Here is an 18,926-nt window from a genome sequence, read left to right as displayed (position 1 = left end):
AACAAACTAGGCTATAAATACTTTGTATTGTAGGCTTGGATTATTATATTATTATATAGCCTAGTGTTTATTTACAGATAGACAGTCAAAAAGATAAATTAATCAATATTTTATTTATAACAGGGCTTTATTTATTTATAATAACACACCACAGATCCTCAAGAAACAGTAACAAAAACAGTGACAGAAATGTCAGAAATAGTGTATGGGTATGTCACGTGATTAAGGAACGACTCAAAAACCCGAAAGACTCATGAAGAGAACTAATCAATTCTCTTTGCGGCTCAGAATGCATTGGCTTAGTGTATGGGTCTGTCACGTGTTTAAGGAACGACTCAAAAACCCGAAAGACTCATAAGAACTAATCAATTCTCTTTCCGGCTCAGACTGCATTGGTTTAGCATGGGACTGCCTGTCACGTCATTAAGGAATGACTTAAACCCGAAGACTTGTCAGACAAGAGGTGAGGTGAGCTTAATCAGCTTGTCATAAACTGAAGACTCAGGTAAAGAATTAATCATTTCTGAATCTTATAGCATTGTAGTTTTGTATTGTTTGTAGTGGGATCAACGTTTGCATAAGTAGTAGATGTGTTGGGGAAGTAACACGTAATATTTTAATTACATTTTGCTAAAATGAACGAAATGACTCGAAAAAAGATTCGTTCATTTTGTTGAACGAGACTCAAAAGTCCGAGTCAGTAAAATGATCACTAACACCTATCCCCGCCTTGACGCAGTGATTGACAGGGCGGGGCAGGGACGTAATGCATTTTCAAATCCACATTGAATTTTGCTACATTCACTGCGGGACATTTAATGAAAATGCAATCGCATGTGTCTTAACTGTGAGTGCAAATGCAATTAAGAAAAATAACATTTAAATAATCATTTTTCTACACTTTTTGCTTGAACATGTTATATATATATATATATAACCATTTCTGTAATACATTTTTAATTTTGCAACTTATAAAGCGTTAAAATTACATATTAAAATTATGTTAGGAAATAGCAAATGTAAATTATATCGTTAAATTTGAATTATCATTTTGCTCCAAACATTGCTCATATGGTATGGAAAATGTAAATTCAAATACAGAAATGCATTGCCATTTTACATATTACATTTCAAATTGAAATTTGCTACACATATGCTTCCATACGCCTATATAATTCATATGCTATAAGTGCACCTGGAATTGTACCCTGTCTGGAGTGGACCCCCTCTTGTTTGCTGGTTTCTAAACTGAGCAAGTCATTGTTTTTGGAATAAACAAACAAAAAATAATTGCATCATGCTATATTTTGCGCTGTATTTTGCACTGTAACACAAAAGGCACAAGCAACAAAGATAGGACTATTTTAGTTTTATCACACTAGTTGTACTATATGAAAGTTTATGGTAACCATGTGGAAAGTTGTTTGATTTTGAAAAATGTTTAATATTGCAGGATTGTACTGTTTTATGTCACTAGATGGCAGTTGTAAGAATATATATCTCAGAACTCACAAGTAAAAAAAAAAAACCGCCACGCATATTATTTTCCCTGAAAAGGCAATATCCATGATCTCACTTTGAGTTATTTTGCTTTGGTCTTTTCTTATTTTTTTGACAAAAAAATTGACAAAGCTATTAATAGAAAGACAAATGTATTAAGAAGGACTACTGTCTCCTTTCAAATGGCTACACTGTTGTCCACATTTTTGGGGTTCAGATAGGTGTAGGGAAGCTCCAACTTCTTGTTCCGTTCCTCGATGAGATCTGACAACTCCCTCAGATCCTTCTGAAACTCTTCAATGAACTTGCAGGGGACGTCTTCATCATACAGATTTTCTGGGAAATGGCCCAGAGGGTACTACAGAAAGGGTATCAAGATTGTAATAATAAATTACATGTTGATAATTAACATTGTAATGTAACAGGTAATGCAAACCAGAGGAATAAAAGCAGTGTAAGTAAGCCATCGTCATATAGAGTAATATGATGACGTACACAAGAGCAGCATTCAGATATTTCTCTTTTTCACAGCAAAAACTGAATGGCAGTCTTTTAACCTGTGCCCTGATGATGTACAAACTCACATGGTCTGCAGAATCCTTGCTCAGCAGTCTCAGGACAGCCATCCCATTCACTGTCGTGCTCACATCAGGAAGGGTCTCCAGGATCGTGTCCTCAGTGGTGTGACCTTTCTCCTTGGGAGGGGGCTTTCTGAGGGCAGTGGGGTAGTTAGGCATCCATCCACCAAAGTCAAACTGGGGGGAAAGAATTGGTGAAAAATTATGACATGTAAGCCAAATATTCACAAAGAATAATAAGAGCACATAATTAACATCACTTAGGCCAAGGAAAGTGGATATAAAAAGGTTTTTCATGTCGTTGTGGGCTACTTGCTCTAGGGGGTTAAAGCATCTTGAGGTAATGTTAATAACAGACAACTGTTAAAAGCCTGTAATTCGGTTTTGTGAAAGGTTTTGATATTTAAACTCAACAGCCAATCAAATGAAACTCTTCTTCAATGCTCCTGAAGCTTGATTAGCTGGAGTTGTTTATGGTCATGTTTGTTTCTCATTCACAGAGCCAGGATAACAGAGGGTTTTTTGAGCTCGGACACTGAACGACAGCTAGAGGAATGTATGGAACAATTTGTTGGATTTGAGAAAAAAAACTTGGGATTAGGATCACGGACTGCAACTTTAATGGCTCTGTGTGACTGGAACTGAATTGACTTGTAGTAACTCACCTGTCCATTGTTTACAGCGGCATGTTGGGCTGATGCAGTGAAGATCACCATGGTGACAAACTTGACGAGCTCTGTCACAGTCTGAAAATATGATGGCATTCCTGGGAAGAAGAATGAAAGGCTGCTTCTGTGAGGAACCCAATTTAGTATGTTTTACTCACACAAAGGTTTGTTTTGCTATCTTAGTGAGGACATTCCATAGACATAATGGTTTTTATAGTGTACAAACTGTAATTTCTCTCCCTCTACACTACCCTATCCCTAAACCTACCCATCACAGGGGGTAGGTTGCAAATACTGAGCTGAATACACAAAAAAGGAAACCTTTGTTGGATTAAATTCCTGATATGGCAACAATTCCTTTGGAAATGCAAACTCTTTTGTCTAGACCAGGGGTGGCGAGCCAACTCACGAGTCTTCAGTATTCACGTGTTCTGTTTAACTTATTTTAACAGAACTTCTCGCACGATTTAACGTGTGTAGCCTATTGACTGACAGAAGCTGCTTACACTGCCTGATTGACATGAAGAAACATTAAGTTAGTAGGAATCATCATGGCAGAATCAAAAAAGTGAACAGCTTAGTGCAAATATGAAGATGAAGATGAACAATTCTTCAAAGAACATTTCTTTCTGAATGGAAGAATTTATATTTTTTGGTTGAACAAAATGGAAAACCATCTGCTTGATATGCCAGACTACATTGTCGCATTTTAAGGCTTCAAATCTTGAGTGCCATTTCACATCACTCCATCCTACGGTGGCCCGGAAATTTCCTAAAGGCAGTGAACTTCACAAGCACAAGGTAAACACTTTGAAACGTCAGTCAGAGAAGCAAAGTCAGCTTTTTCGGAAATTCACCAAGCATTCAGAGACAGTGACATTAGTGTCATATCAGCTATCATGGAAAATTGCTTGTGCAAAAAAAACATCCCTTGAGGGGGAGTTTGTTACAAAGTGCCTCAGTGATGTTGTTGCTATTCTTTGTCCCGAAAATGAACACTTGAAACGTTCAGTAAAGGACCTTCAGCTGTCACGGCACACCGTTGAAGAGAGAATATCAGACAATATCAACTCAGTTGAAACACATTTATATTCAGATCTTCAGAAGTGCCGGTACTTCAGCATTGCTTTGGATGAGTCTTACAATATTCAAGATAAGCCACAGTTGACAATATTTGTACGATTTGTGTCAGAAGACTGCAAAATTAAGAAACATTATGCTGCTTGACATTATGCCACTGAAATCAAAAATCTCATTGCTGAGCTTGATGAAGATCTTCCATCTGATCTTCTTCATCACTACGCTGTGAGATGGCTTTCAAACGGTAATGTGCTTTCTCGCAGAGCTGTTCCTCGCCGAGAAACAGAAGGACTATCCTGAGCTATGTGATCCCCAGTGGATTTCAGATTTGGCTTTTTTGGTCGACATACTGTATTATCTGAATGGACTGAATGTGGATCTGCAAGGGAAGTTAAGATGGTGCCTGATCTGGTGAAGGTTGTTTTCACATTTATCAACAAACTCAAGCTGTTCAAGATGCATCTACAAAAGAGAGAGTTAACACATTTTCCATCCTTGTTGAAGGCAAGTGGAGAAGCAGCAGAGGTTGTAAATGGGAGTACTGCATGGTATGCAACACTGCTTGAAAATCTTGAACAGAGTTTTCAGGACAGATTCTCCAACCTACACCAAAAAAGACCACAGATTGGATTTCTCTTTAACCCATTCACTGCTGAATCAGACTGTTTAAAGCTCCTTTATTGGAAGATGAAGCAGCATCTCAGCTTGAAATGATTGAGGAACTTCCTGAGGATGACAGACTTAAAAGTATTCTGAGGGGAGGAACCGTGGAGTTTTGGAAGATTGTGCCAATTGAGAGATATCCCAACGTCAAACAGGCTGCGCTCAAACTATTGTCAATGTTTGGGTCAACATACATTTGTGAATCACTTTTTTCAACACTGAAACAAGTGAAATCAAAGCATTGCTCTCCTGACTGACACACATGTGAAAGAGTTACTATGAGTAGCTACAACTGAATACAAGCCAGACTTAACAAAGATTGTGGAAAAGTAAAAAGAGGTAGGCTTATACAAACATTCAAATCCATGAAAACTATTGTGTGTTATGTATTCACTAACTGTAATAAGTAGTAAATTGTGATATTAATAAGTCATTGTTAGACACATCTGTTGTGTGGCTCTTCGCAGTGAAGGTTAGTTTTTTGGCTCATCATACTGAAAAAGGTCACCACCCCTTGTCTGGACACATTTTTATTTCACCGGAAATCAGACTTGCTGCATCTTCAACTGCAACGTGGACTGGTAACAGACCTGAGCCATCTCTTCCCAGGAATCCATTGGTGAATATCTCCCTGATCCAATCCTGCAGCTCTGTGTCCTTCTGCACGTGTGTATCACATTGATAGTAGTATAACAAGAAAGCCCCAACAAACCTGTAAGCAACACAGTCAGATGTTTTCCAGGTTTACATATTTACAGCTTGACTTTTTTTTGTAGATTTGCTTTGCACTATTTATTAAGCAGGAATTTATTCCAAGTGACTTGCAACACAGTACAGCATGTGCTTACTGACTATTCAACCCATGAACCTGTATAATTGACACTGTATTTGTTGAAATATGAATCAGAAAGTGCACCAGGATGTATTAGTTCAGCCCTAAAAACTGGATGTATTATGTAACACACACATAGTCTACACATAGTTGGAGAGTAGAAAAGCATAAAGCCTATTAAAAAACACTTGATTAACTCCACTGGTAGTCATACTTGTTGATGATGTTCCACAGTTTCATCCCATCATCTCTGTAGTAGTAGTGGGGTACATTCTCCAGGCCTCTCTCAGAGATGTTATCAGGAAGACAGAGGGCGCTGTAGGTCAGGGAGGCGGTAGCACGCTTCAGCAACTTTTCCAATGACTCTCCACCTACTCCTGCATACTAAGAGTTAATGGAGAAAAGACACATGACAAAGTTAGGTTAAAGGCTATAAACAAAGTTCTTGCACCACAAATCCCATAATAATTTACCCAAAATTTAAATAAAAAAATGATCATTTTAAGAAATCAGTCATCACATTTTTATTTATTTATTTATTTTTATAACCAATCTTACAAGATATGTTTGCAGGTACATAGGATCATGAGGGGGGAAAAAATGTATTGGATTATAATTAAAAATTGAACCTCTTTAACTGTGCCATATGCATACCATGGTAATGGCCCCATTCTTGGATATCAGCTGATTCCGGGCCATGATGTTGATCTGGAGCGTGTATCGGATATGGGGAAAGAGGAGCTACAGAAGGAAAAGTAAGCAAGAGATCTGCATTCACCACATTCTTTCAAGATAAAAATATATGAATGAATGATGAATTTTAATTTCTTGTGTGTTTGTTCTTGTGCTTGCATTATTGCATGTGTGTGTGTACCTGTACCTCCAAGCCTTCTTTTGTAGGTGACTCCCTACATTCCATTCCTTCAAGTTATTTTTACATGAATTACAGAATGTGAACTGAAAAACTCCCCTGCCGTCAAATAGTATAGAAGTAATATTATTTAACTCGTTATCATTCTCTCTCTGTGGATGTGGCATGTCTGGGACATGCCCATTTTGCTAAAAGCCCTCACCGTTCACACGTTAAATCAACTCATGTGCGACAGATTCAATACCTTGTAGAGAGGGTGTGGAGAGGGAAGATTGCGCAACGTCGCCACAGTGAACACCTCTGCCAGCAGGTGAGTTCTCAGCAGGTGAAAGTCAACCTCATGAACGGCAAACTCTGCATTTCGGACGAAGAACTTGGCCAGTTTCCAGTCGGCCTTCGAATCCGTTGGGAGGAAGATGGGATTCTCTTTGCTGGGTTTTTGCCTTAACTATGCAGATTACATTTGAACATGCATGAAAATGGTGCAAACGATTTCTGAGGGAATCTGGGTTATGATTTTTCTCTCTTTCAAGAGAAAAGATTTCCAAGGTGTCTGCCATAAGTACTCCATGAAGACATTGACACAAAATTAAACTTGCATAGATTGCTGCACTTCAGATGCAAGATACTCACCTGAATGGCGATGGGCAGCATCATGCCATGGGGGTTACAGTACAGCAGGACCAGGGGAGCCGTGAGATACTGCTGCCTGCCACTGACTACATTTCCCACCAGCTCATCCAACATCTTGTAGTCAGACAGGAAGATGTTCCCTTTCTGAGTGTTGGGGGTCGATCACAAAAAATAATTAAGAAACACAGGAAATTAGACAAAACCCAAACCAGACTTAGTCATTCCAAATCATGCCAGTAGAGAGTAGTGTACCTTCATCTCCTGCTCCAAGCTGCTCCCTCTTAGGGAGTCTTTGACCATGTCGTCTGTGACGGGGAAATTCTCGGGCAGCTTTGAGCAGCGCTGGATCATCATGGGGTTGAGGCCATTTAGAAACTGTTAGCCAAAGGACTCGTCCTCATCCCAGTGCTCCTGAATGTATTCTGCAAAGCATGATATATCAAAACATACTGCAGTACAGAGAGTGCTTAATTTGCAATACAGTCATTTTGAACATTTCATTCTTCCAAGATGAATACCAAAGGTTTTGTTTCTGTTTTCACAAAGGATTGCATTCAGTTGGCTGATGCATTCCCACGATCTTCTGCTGTCAGCCAATCCAGTTAGTTTCAGAGCAGCTAACCTACACACAGAATACACAGGGACACAGGGACACAGTGCAAACATTAATAGTGGAACTAACCTTGATGTACTACATTTGATCCATCATAGCTGCAGTTGGTAACATCATCTTTGAAGTTACTATTATATTAGATATTAAATTATTTCTTTTATATGTGAGTCTTTCCATTTCTCTAACCTCTGTTACTATTTGGAACCAGTCTTCTCTCGTAGGTGAGTCTTCCTTATACCATTTGCAGGTTATTGCCTTTTTACTTGTTACCAGTAAAATCTTAAATAAATATTTGTCATCTTTTTCAACCTCATCTGGAATATCTCCCAAACAGAAAATTATTTTGGTATATTTACAGTGAAAACACCATGAATAGTAGACCATACAATCTGCCAAAAACCATTCACCTTTGGACATTCCCAATCAAATATGTGTATGATGGGCTTTTTCTACCCCACAGTTCCTCCAGCATGGGTGTGATAAAAAAGCGAGTCAGATTTTTCCAACAAAACTCACGCCATATTCTTGAGCTTGCTGAGGTATGTGGGATAGTACCTATTTAATTTCATTCAGGTAGTGAGGAAATGCCAACCTATACAGAGTGCAGAAATTCCTAAATAAATCCATTGCGTAAACCTATGATCCACTGTCCCTGGTTTAAAATCTGGATTGTACACTACCCAATTCAAAATCTGGATTTGTTTCTCCAAGTGCAGTTCCTTTACCATAGTAAAATAAATTTTTAAAGTAAATTGTGTTATTGTAAATTGTGTAAAGTAAACTGTAGAGATTTGGCTTTGAAAATGAGATTTTTTGACCTATCAGAGCTTGAACTGGTATCCTTTGAAACTCACTTTCTATTTCCTTCCACTTTGTCTCCACCTCTAAATCACAAATTCAAGGGATACCACACCAATAGTCTCAGCTGAGCGGCAAAATAATAATCTTTCAAATTAGGGAGTGACATGCCACCCTTACTTTTATCTAATTGCAATGTTTTATATCTAATTCACTTCCATTCCAAATGAATCTAGAGATTTGTTTATTCCATTCTTGAAACTGTTTAGGTGGTATTTCCACAGGAAGGGATTGGAAGTGGTCTCGGGAGTACACTCATTTTTAAACTTTCAATTCTTGAACTAAAATCCAGGGGCCATATTCACAAAACATCTTAAAGCTAAACGTAGATTCTAACTTGTCGATTTAGTCCAGAAAATAATGGGCGTGTCAATCTTAATTTTAAGAGTAATTCACAAAGCATTTTAGCGCTAAAACTAGCTCCTAAATCTGTAAAACATTAAGAGTAGTCAAGAGGACTCCTATGTCACTAAGACTAAATCACAAACAATCCTAATCCACCTAAAAACACTGTACACCATGAGACAATAGTGATAGAGCCTTGGGTGCTGAACCTTTTCTTTCATAAATGCAAGACATATTTTGATTTATACATTTGAATCTACAATAAGACGCCAAAAATAAATCTTTAATAAATAAATAAATAAATAATGTCTGATAACCTGTTGCAGTTCTTACAAATGATCAAATAGAGTAAAAAAAAAAAACTATTATAAGTGTATTTGGCGTGCTGTCCAAGGGGATTGAGGGCTCCGAGCTTGGAATTCATTTAGCCCAGTTCTCCCCGGTTGCCGTTTCAGCCGAGTGTGAGGAACGGGGTGGCGGAGGGATACAGAAAACTGTCGAGGTAACTATAGGCAATTCTGCTCTTGCCTGTGTATATACACCTCCACTTGAGCTGATTAGATAGACCATTTGAACATAATCCTCCCAAACTTTGCATCATTTGTTGCTTGAATTCTGCATTCTCTCGAGACGCACACATGGAAGAGGCTGTCAATTAGCTGAACATATACTAGTTTAATTAGGCTTTAATTATTTAATTAGGCTTGTTTTTGTTTTTTGGGGTTTTTTTGTATTTACTAATTCGGAGTACAGACACAGTCTCTATGTGATGATATCTAGGTGAAAGTGTCTCCATGTTTTGGGATTTATCTGACTTCTGTGATGTGAGACAGCTAGCAGAGAGTCAGTCTAGCCCAGGGGTCAGCAACCTTTTTGTCACGAGATGCAATTTTTATGTTTCCGAGCTAAGCACGTTGTTTATTTCCACAGCCCACCTTGTGCATTATAACTAAACGGATACCCATTGTGTTGAAACTGTTACATTTACATACACTTGGCAACATAAATGTGTCTCCACAAAATGAATATAAATCTAATCTTCAATTCCCACATTACATGCAAATAGATATGCAAAACAGTATGTCAACGAAAGCAAGATATGAGCTGCATTTTATTTATCATCAGCGAATTTCAAGATCAAAGACTGCGGTTGGAGAGAGAGTGTTGGCTTGCTGAAGAGATGCTCTCCTCTGCGACCATGCGTGCTGCAGTAGTGCTGTCATATCTGAGTACCAGGAGCGCTCTCGCACGTTTCATTTTTACCATTTTAGGAGGAGTAAAATTTGCATTTGTGGCTTCAACAACCAGATTAATTTTGTCCAGTTGCATCTGTAACATGAAAAGAAAAGCCCTCTCTTTCATTCGTTTCATGATTGGATAACTATCCGATCAGAGAAAATACATGAAGTGTCCAGGACAGGTACACATGAACAGAGTTTCCATAGGCATCAAAGTCTTTTTGATGTGTGTGGAGTGTTTCATAGGGCTTAATATACTTGGAGGGCAGGAGGGATGAATACCATCTCTTTTCAACACGTCAGGTCTCCCTGTCCAATTATCTATGAACCCTATATTATTCTGCGGACACCACTATCAGTCTGCTAAGTATCTCATCACTCCAGAAACTGACATCATGCTTGCAAACTCACACACCTCTTTAATGTGAACTTCGACTGGCGTACATCATTAGTGCCAATGTGAATAATAATCTTAGAGAATTTACGATGAGCATTAGCCAGCACTTTTAAATTTGCTTTGATGTCAATCAAGTGTTTTGATTGATGCACTGAAGGGTGACAGGTGCAGGTGATCAGTACTCAGGTGACGGATTGTTGTGAGGGAGTGACAGTGGAACCTGGCGTGTCCGTGACAGTATGCCTATAGATGTTTTTAAATTATACTTAAATTTAAGCAAAATTGAAATTCAGCAAATTGATAGATTTTGCTAACAACTGTTATCAAGTCAGAAATGCACACCATTGCATTAAGAGTCCAACTAAATAAACACTAAAAGTCCAACTAACCAAGAATTAGGGTTAACCCTAAGTGTATAACCCCCTTGTGTATTACAGCCTCCTGCCACCAAGTGGTGTCAGACTTTAAAAGAAAGTAATCCACCCTTAGCAGGTTATCTTTTGTGGTGCTTGGGTGTAAATCATAGGTGAGAAAAAGGTAAACATGGTAAAAAACAGTTAATCCAATGAAAAACAGATGATGTGCAGAGGGTGAAACTGCATCAACACTCAGACACAGTTACAACAGTGATAGCACAAGAATCTGTCTTCTCCCACAGTTTCTGTTACAAAGATAGGAGCCTCAATGCCGCTTCTACCGATAATTGTGATCTGGAAGAGGAAGCCTATATGGCAAAGATTAATCAAGAATAGGCCTATTTTGCCTGGCAAGGCCAGACTGATATATCTTGTAGAAGTCAGTCTGCCCTCTGTCGCGATTCGAGTCAACTCCAAACCGTACTGTGCAATCACATTTGTTTATTTCAGTGACGCAAACAGCGTCACTCTAGTGCGGCAAAAGTCCCTTCAATATCAACAAAGATTGCACACGGGAGACCCGAGAGTTTGTTCTATTCAGCCGTGAATTCAGTTTTAAATGACCAAAAACGCATTAATTATTTACTTTTCGCTGTTGACTCTCTTGTCGCTTTGCTAACATCATATCCGCCCTTCTCTGATTGGTTTACTCCGCTTCCTGTTTGCTCGGATTTGCTCCGCCCTAGAAATCGAATTGATTCAATGGCCGACCAGACTCATCCGCTGGTAAAGTGGTGAGGCTGGATTTTCCAGGCAAAGGCCTATTGTCCATATTGCTTAGAATTGAGGTAAGAGAGTCAACACCTGTTCAGTTGTTTCCCTAAATTCTTATGGTTGTGTTGTTCTAAAAACCCTATATTTTTGGTCCAACAAACCCGTGAACGCTGAAAAGTGTGTAACAAAGAGATGAACACTACAGGAGGGTTAAAAATGACTTGGTCACTTACTGCGTTCCAGCACTGGAGTAAAACTCAGTTTCCTTTGTGAAAGAGAATTGGACTTCAGCTGGCAGAGCAAGGGCAGTGTCATAATCGATAACTTGGGGTGTGCCCTCAGCATACACGCGCCACCTTGAAGTAGAATATTCAACAATATTCAAATATTAACCGGAAGGAATTTAATTATTAATTATAATAGTTTATTTGAATATAACCCAGACACTTTGCTGTCACACTCGACTTGTATTGGTGTGCTGCTCACAAACCTAAATAACTTTTGTTGCTCTTCTCGCTGCCTCATCCTTTGTCTTTGGGCTATTGGGTTGATGTCCTGGAACACAAATGATGCTGAAATGGAAACATTAATTCACAATCTAAATGCTTTGTTTATGTTTGCAACAAAAACATTTAGAAAAAATGTACAGTATTTTGTATATTATTACAAACATAGGACGATGACTTGTCACGATTTTTTTAGGGTGGTTGGGGGTGTGTGTGTTGGTGTATGTATTCTAGGGGCTTTATAAAATAGCTGAGCCCCCAGTGTCAGTTTATTTTTTTAAGGTGACAATTACTTTACAACATTATTTTAGAACGGCTATCAATTCCTTGGCGACACACCATGCAGCCATATTATGACAGGTATCGTGTTTATTTAGTTTTTCCTTTTTTGTTAACTAGTTAACTATATCATGAATTATATGATATATTTCGATTGTCAAATATGTGGAAGTGAATGTGTTTTGTCATGTAAACACCTTTATAATGATCATGTTAGTTGATAGAACGTGCAATTGCATTGCAATTCAGAGGATCTGTTGGATTTACAGTACATCACGTAGGCTAAATTTATCCATTTTTACCAGAAATACATAAATGTAAGTGGCTTGGGGAACTGGGAGAAGAGAGTAAACTTTGTTTCATTCACAATCTATCTGATATGAATAAAACACTTCGTCTTATAATTGAAAGGATTAGTGCATCTTCCATATCAGGGTATAACATTTTCATTTAACAAACTATAAATTACTTTTTTATACATAGCTTAATACTTCATTTATATGTCTATAGAAATGTTTGAAATCTCAAATAAACATTATATAGTTGAAAACACTGAATAGTTGTGAAATATGAAAAGCACTGAGAGTGTCTGTCTCTGGCTCAGCGACAGCAGCATGAAATGCCCCCTTCTGCCCCCTCATGGTGCTGGGCCTGGGTTTATGTATATGTGTGTGTGCATAGCTTACATAGGTCCACCAGCCAAGCATGCCTAGCTATCACAAAATACATGGCAATATCCGCCATGTTATTCTGTGATGTTTTCTCCCTATTCTCCCGAAAAACGCTACTCTCCCTTCTCTGCAGAATGCGATACATCCGCTCAACCAATCATAGCGCACCATTTCATGCATTGTAAAAAGTAATGGCAATGCTCTGAATACACCCGGCATCCTAGTTTTCCTTATCTACTTTGTGATAAACAAAAACAGAAAAATGAATAATTTTGACGGCATTAATGAACCTGTGGGTTTCTGCGGTGGGGAAGAAACGCAAGTCATCAAAATGTAATGATTTATGTGAGGAGATTAAGAAGATGAGGCACTCGAGTCGGGAGGAGGAAAAATGCACCTGTTGCTTGTTCTCACACAACAGCATCTAACTTCTGTCACTGACTCCAAAACTGAATCATGAACAGTGTTTAAAAGCCGTTTTGACCAAGAATGATTATTCTCAAATCTGCCAGTTTTGATTCTAAACATCTGATAGAAAAAAAAAAACATAACATGATTGCTATTTGAATATTTATAGTTTATCGACGCCCCTGAGTAGTTGGAGTAATTTCCATTGTACTCGGCAAATGTGTTGTTTTTATTTTTTAACCATGCGGTGGCGCCAGATATGCTTTAATCAGTAATGACAAAAGGAGACATAATTGTTTTATAGCATTAACAAGATGACCCGTTATTGAATTCATTTTGGGAGCGATGACTGTATGTATTTAGACCAGTGCCTGTATATAAGATTAGTATTGACCAAGTTCAGAGGCTGTCATATATGTGACCCTGGACCACAAAACCAGTTGTAAATCGCATGGGTATATTTGTAGCGAAAGCCAACATTGTAGGCTATGGGTCAAAATGATCGATTTTTCTTTTATGCTTAAAATCATTAGGATATTAAGTAAAGATCATGTTCCATTAAGATATTTCGTAAATTTTCTACCGTAAATACATCAAAAATGTATTATTGTAAGTAATGCGTTGCTAGCACTCCCGTTTGCGTGTCTCGCTTTAAGAGCCTATAGTAATGGAAACCAAGTAGGTAGCACAATAATTCTTTTTGCTACAAGATCAGACACATTCAGATCATGCCTCCAACATGCTCCTGTTACTATTATTTTCACCATTTTAATGATCATTAGACTCAAGTCTGCACAAATTGAGTTTACAACAAAAACAGCACACAGGCGCTAACTGTAAACAAATGTCCATTTCATGTGGCGATTTGCTCATAACTTCATGAAAATTGCACAGATCATAGATCATGACACATCACCATTTACAGATTAAAATGAGCCCAAAAACAACATGATCCATTGTGGTGATCACGAGATATTACTCACGGAACGATGTAACATATTTGGCTAAAAATATGTCTCTTGTTTTTCTGGGATGCAAAAATGTTATCCAGTGTTCCTGGAACCGTCCATGCTTATTTTCCAACGTGGAATAACACAAAATAGGTTGGGCACAACGGGGCTAAAGGCACACCTTAAGAAAAAAATTTGCTTTTCACTACTCTCAAAGTGTATGATTGCAGGAAAATTATATATGTTTTTATTGAACATTGATGGAGCAGCAGATTTTGTGTGAAAATACATCATAAAAGTGGTTAATTTTGTTTATAAATCTTAGAAATGTATGAGGTGGTGAGAGGGCCTTTTACCCCACACACAAAGGCACACTGTAGGATACAAATACTTTAGATAAAATAATATGTTTTAATAATGTCTAGGTTAATACTTGTTGGAAAGAATCACTAATTAGCAAATTTTGTAATTTTTTTTTTTTTGTTGTTTATTTTGATAAATAAAATAATTATTTTTTTGTTCAATAAATACTGTCATTAAAATAGATATGTTAATATAAAAATTTCATGTTAATATTTAAAAAATACAGAAACAAAATTGCTTTAAAAAGTAAAATTATGAAAACATTGAAGGAGATCCCATAATATTTAATATGGATTTACAGTAGTAACAATAAATTATATTTTATTATGATATGATAAATATAATATTTTTAAATATGGTTGTTTCATTAAATATGTGTAATATCTTTAAGATGGATACCCAATTTGATATATGATATTTGCCATCTGAATCTAACCATGTCACGTCAACAAATGGAAAAGTCAGCAAACTATGTATTATCATGTTAAATATGGTGCCTTTTGCCCCAACAGCAGGGGCGCTTTTTACCCCAAACACCATACTTTTACATATTCTTCCATTATTGAAAAACTATTGCTTGAATTAATTTGAACAAAACTGAAAACCATTAAGAAGACCTTTGTCTGAAAATACAAACATTAATTTAATCGATTCTCGTTTGCTACTTAAATTAACAACATTTTAAAAACATCAAATATTAGATCAAACTACCTCAGAATTAACTTTGTGTTGCTGCTAGTGGTTTAGAGGAAAATAAAACCAAAGGCGCCTTTTGCCCTGCGGTGCCTTTAGCCCCATTGTACCATTTTAAAGCTTAGAAACTCAGCTTTTTAATTCATCTAACGATTTTGATCAACTCTTAGTGCTGAGTAGTCTCTATAAACCGGAGTGGCGCCACCTAGCAACAAAACATTGTTTGTTTTATCAGCAGTTTCTCAGCATGAGAATGTCCAATTGTAATGTAATTTATATTTTCTAAAATTTTAAAAAGTGTTCTATCAAACGATACCTACCTTTTGACTTCCTTTGCTATATTTTTTTAAGTATATGAGTCTTTACTTTTGTGTTTGTGTAACCCTTTATATTTCTACCCTGTTTTACTTCTTATGGTGCGTTCAAGTCCTCTAGGAAGTTCGTATTTACGAGGTGGGAAGTCGTGTGTACGACGGTAGGTGCGTTCAAGTCACTTTCGTCGGAGTATGATGGTGGTGTGCCTTCTCTAAAATAATTACACAAAATAACAACACTTCTTCTTCTAGAAAATGTAGAGCAAAGAATGTGCATTGGTTGTATGTTGCTTTTTTATGTTTTTAATTAATTTACGAAGCCATTGTAAACTTTATCATTATATATTATATTGTTATATTATGATGCTATCATATTTTTTTTGCTGATAATCAGCTTACTTTGTTGTAAACAGCCTGACAATGTCACTGCTAAATACCTATAAGTATTGTGGTATTTCGCCATGTTTCTCACTGACACGCCCCCAACTCATTCAGATCGGGGCTTAAAGAAAATCCCAAGCTCCCTACTAGTATTTACTACATTGTGGTGTCGTTCATGTGCGTTCAGCTCGTAAAAACGATCTTACCGACATGACTTGAACACACCAATAATCAATCAATCAATCTTTTATTCCAGACTCAAGGTCCAAATTTAGATTCTGAGGAACAGAATCTAAATCGCTTTCAGGGTTTTTTTCAAGGATCGGTAAGTGCAACCGTTTAAATCCCCTGTTAAACAGTTAACCCTGAGAAAGAGGTTACATGTGTCACTCAGAAAAAAAAAAACTTTAAAAATGCCTTCAGGTCTTTAAAGACGATTCTCAATATTTATTTATTTATTTATTTTTGCACCCTCACATTCCAGATTTTTAAATAGTTGTATCTTGACCAAATATAAACCATACATCAATGGAAAGCTTAGATATTCAGCTTTCAGATGATGTACTGTATAAATCTCAATTTCAAAAAAATGACCCTTAAGACTGGTTTTGTGGTCCAGGGTTACATATGTGGATCAACTTACTTTGTTGTGTATTTTCAACAGTTTCAATATTAAACATAACCTTTATATTGATTCAGTGGATTAAATGCATTTTAATTGCATTTTGGGGGGAAAAAATGTCATGGATTTATTGCATTTTGGGGGAAAAAATAAATCAGTTTTTATAACAAATCTTTGAAAATCAAAATCTGTATTTGAATTTTTAATGTTATTATAACCTAAAGATGTTATGTGAAATTGTTATTTGAAACAGAAAATAGTGGTTTTCATCTTGCCACTTTCTTGGTAAAGAAAACACATTAACTCAAATTAATCAAAATGGATTTATAGCGTTTTGGAACCAAACTCTTCAAATGTATTTAAATGTAAGTGACATATGTGACATTTGTGTGTGCACATGCAGTACATTTTCAAGACATCACCACTGAGCTTTCAAGTACATTGGTAAATGTGAATTTTGGCCATGACCAGAAATGGGAGTGCCTACCTTTAGCAGGTCTTAAAACGAGCCTCTCGTTACAGCCAAGCCAGGAGTAGCACGGAAACAAAATCTCGTCACCTTCGGGCGTGTTGACCAAGATCTTATCGCAGAACCAGTGGTCGTGAAGAAGACCCATAAATGACTTGGAATAGAGCTTGACAGATATGAGCTCTCCCAGGGACGCCTTGCAATGTATCTTAAATGCTCGCTCCTGCACAGACATATGGGAATATACTTTAAGATAAATTTTTTAAAAATGCAAAATTTTTATCATTATTACACAAAACTTTCAACTTTCAAATGTATTTCAAATGTAAGGATTCTGACTGATTGTTTTTTGGACCAAAACTCCTTACTGTTGGTTTAACTGGTTGCACTTACCGATCCTTGAAAAAAACCCTGAAAGCGATTTAGATTCTGTTCCTCACTCTCAGCCTCAGTACCACGCAGTTGGATAGAGATAAGGCTTGTGGTGCCCGCCAAAAGCCTCTGTCCAGTGTGTGTCGTTACTGTGTAGATCACCATGGCTATTCTGCAAAGAAATTCTCTTTTTAAGAGAAAATATAAACATGATGAGACCACCAAAGAATATCACATGAAGTCCAGAGAGAGAGAGTGATTGAGTGGAAGAAAGAGCAATTCTCACATCTAACTGTAAGAGAAGTCACGATGCTGCTGCTGTAATAAGTGTAAAAACTGTTGTTACTAGATTGATTGTAAAGAGAAATTAAATTACCACAAAAACCTTTCACATTTCAAAAAATTACATTTCACTTGAACACTAGCAAAGATTTATTACCAAGTTTTTGCAAAAACAAGGAATTGAATTGAAACTTGTTCCTTTCAGAATGACCCAAACAAGAAGAAGCCAAGAGCAGAAGAATCCAAGCATTTTATAACTTTCTTCATTTTCGTCACTGTCATGACACCTGATCTAATAATTAATACCTTCCTTCTTCCAAATAAGGAAACAACTTCAAACTTTAGTTTATGATTGGTTGCAGTGTTTGTTGGCATTCTGACCTTTAATCAAAAAAAGGGGGGTGGGGGTGGGGTGTAAGGATGGATTTTCACAGCTACCTTATCTCACCTAAGATAACATACATCTTGCACTATAAATCTCCTGACTGAAGACAGGGTTGGGGCTTTCTGTTGGGATTTCTACCATCTTGAGGTTAACGTTTCTTTAGTCACTTGGCAGCCCTGCCGCCTGAACCACTGTAGGCGAACCACCCTTACAATCCCCACCTGAGATAAGGGCTCGGCTGCTAGCTGAAAATGTTATAAAGATGTCCCCATGACCAACAAGCTATGCCATATCCCAGGTTGGTGACATCAAATCCTGCTTTTAATTGTTCACAAACATGAAATGAACACAAAAGGAGGGTTAGATAAAGGGATGGCTACTGACTTTAGCTGGTACTAGCAAACTGTCTTGCAAAGCATCAGATTAACACATCATTAGCGCTTCAATGGGCAAGATGCCACTGATCTTTGACATCTTGCCATTTATTACAGTTTTTTCCAACTGCTTGCACACAATCTTTTCATGTCACACGATTTTTGAAACCTGACACTTACACAGCAGAACCACACACCAAATCTGCAAAACCACACACTAATTCTTGGCCTTTTACTTATTTTTCAATTTCATAAAACACTTTTTGCAAAACACAAAAAAAAAATCTAACAGGAAGTACCTTGATTTCCTTTTTCAAACACAACCAGTCAAAATGCCACACTAATTCATCAGTGCCTCACACTAACTCCTCAAATGTGCAAACACTTATTGCTTTACTTAACACCGACCAATTTATGGCTTTAGAATAGGCCTATAAATAGGCCAAAGGTC

General features: G+C 37.3%; 1 protein-coding gene across 1 annotated transcript; it reads right to left on the bottom strand.

The window, feature by feature from the left end:
* Positions 1-1,622: 1,622 nt before the first annotated feature.
* On the bottom strand, positions 1,623-7,959 carry LOC125261680 (hydroperoxide isomerase ALOXE3-like). The gene is given in 11 exon segments (XM_048180238.1): positions 1,623-1,858; positions 2,085-2,255; positions 2,744-2,844; positions 5,080-5,201; positions 5,536-5,705; positions 5,976-6,062; positions 6,437-6,640; positions 6,826-6,969; positions 7,078-7,247; positions 7,344-7,447; positions 7,955-7,959. Coding segments are annotated over 11 exon segments (1,458 nt in total). The 3' UTR covers positions 1,623-1,678.
* Between the last annotated feature and the right edge of the window lie 10,967 nt (positions 7,960-18,926).

Source organism: Megalobrama amblycephala, unplaced genomic scaffold, assembly GCF_018812025.1.
Source record: "Megalobrama amblycephala isolate DHTTF-2021 unplaced genomic scaffold, ASM1881202v1 scaffold460, whole genome shotgun sequence".
In the NCBI taxonomy this organism is placed as follows: domain Eukaryota; kingdom Metazoa; phylum Chordata; class Actinopteri; order Cypriniformes; family Xenocyprididae; genus Megalobrama; species Megalobrama amblycephala.
The sequence above is the reverse complement of the archived record's forward strand: the minus strand, read 5'-3'. Positions and strand labels throughout refer to the sequence as shown.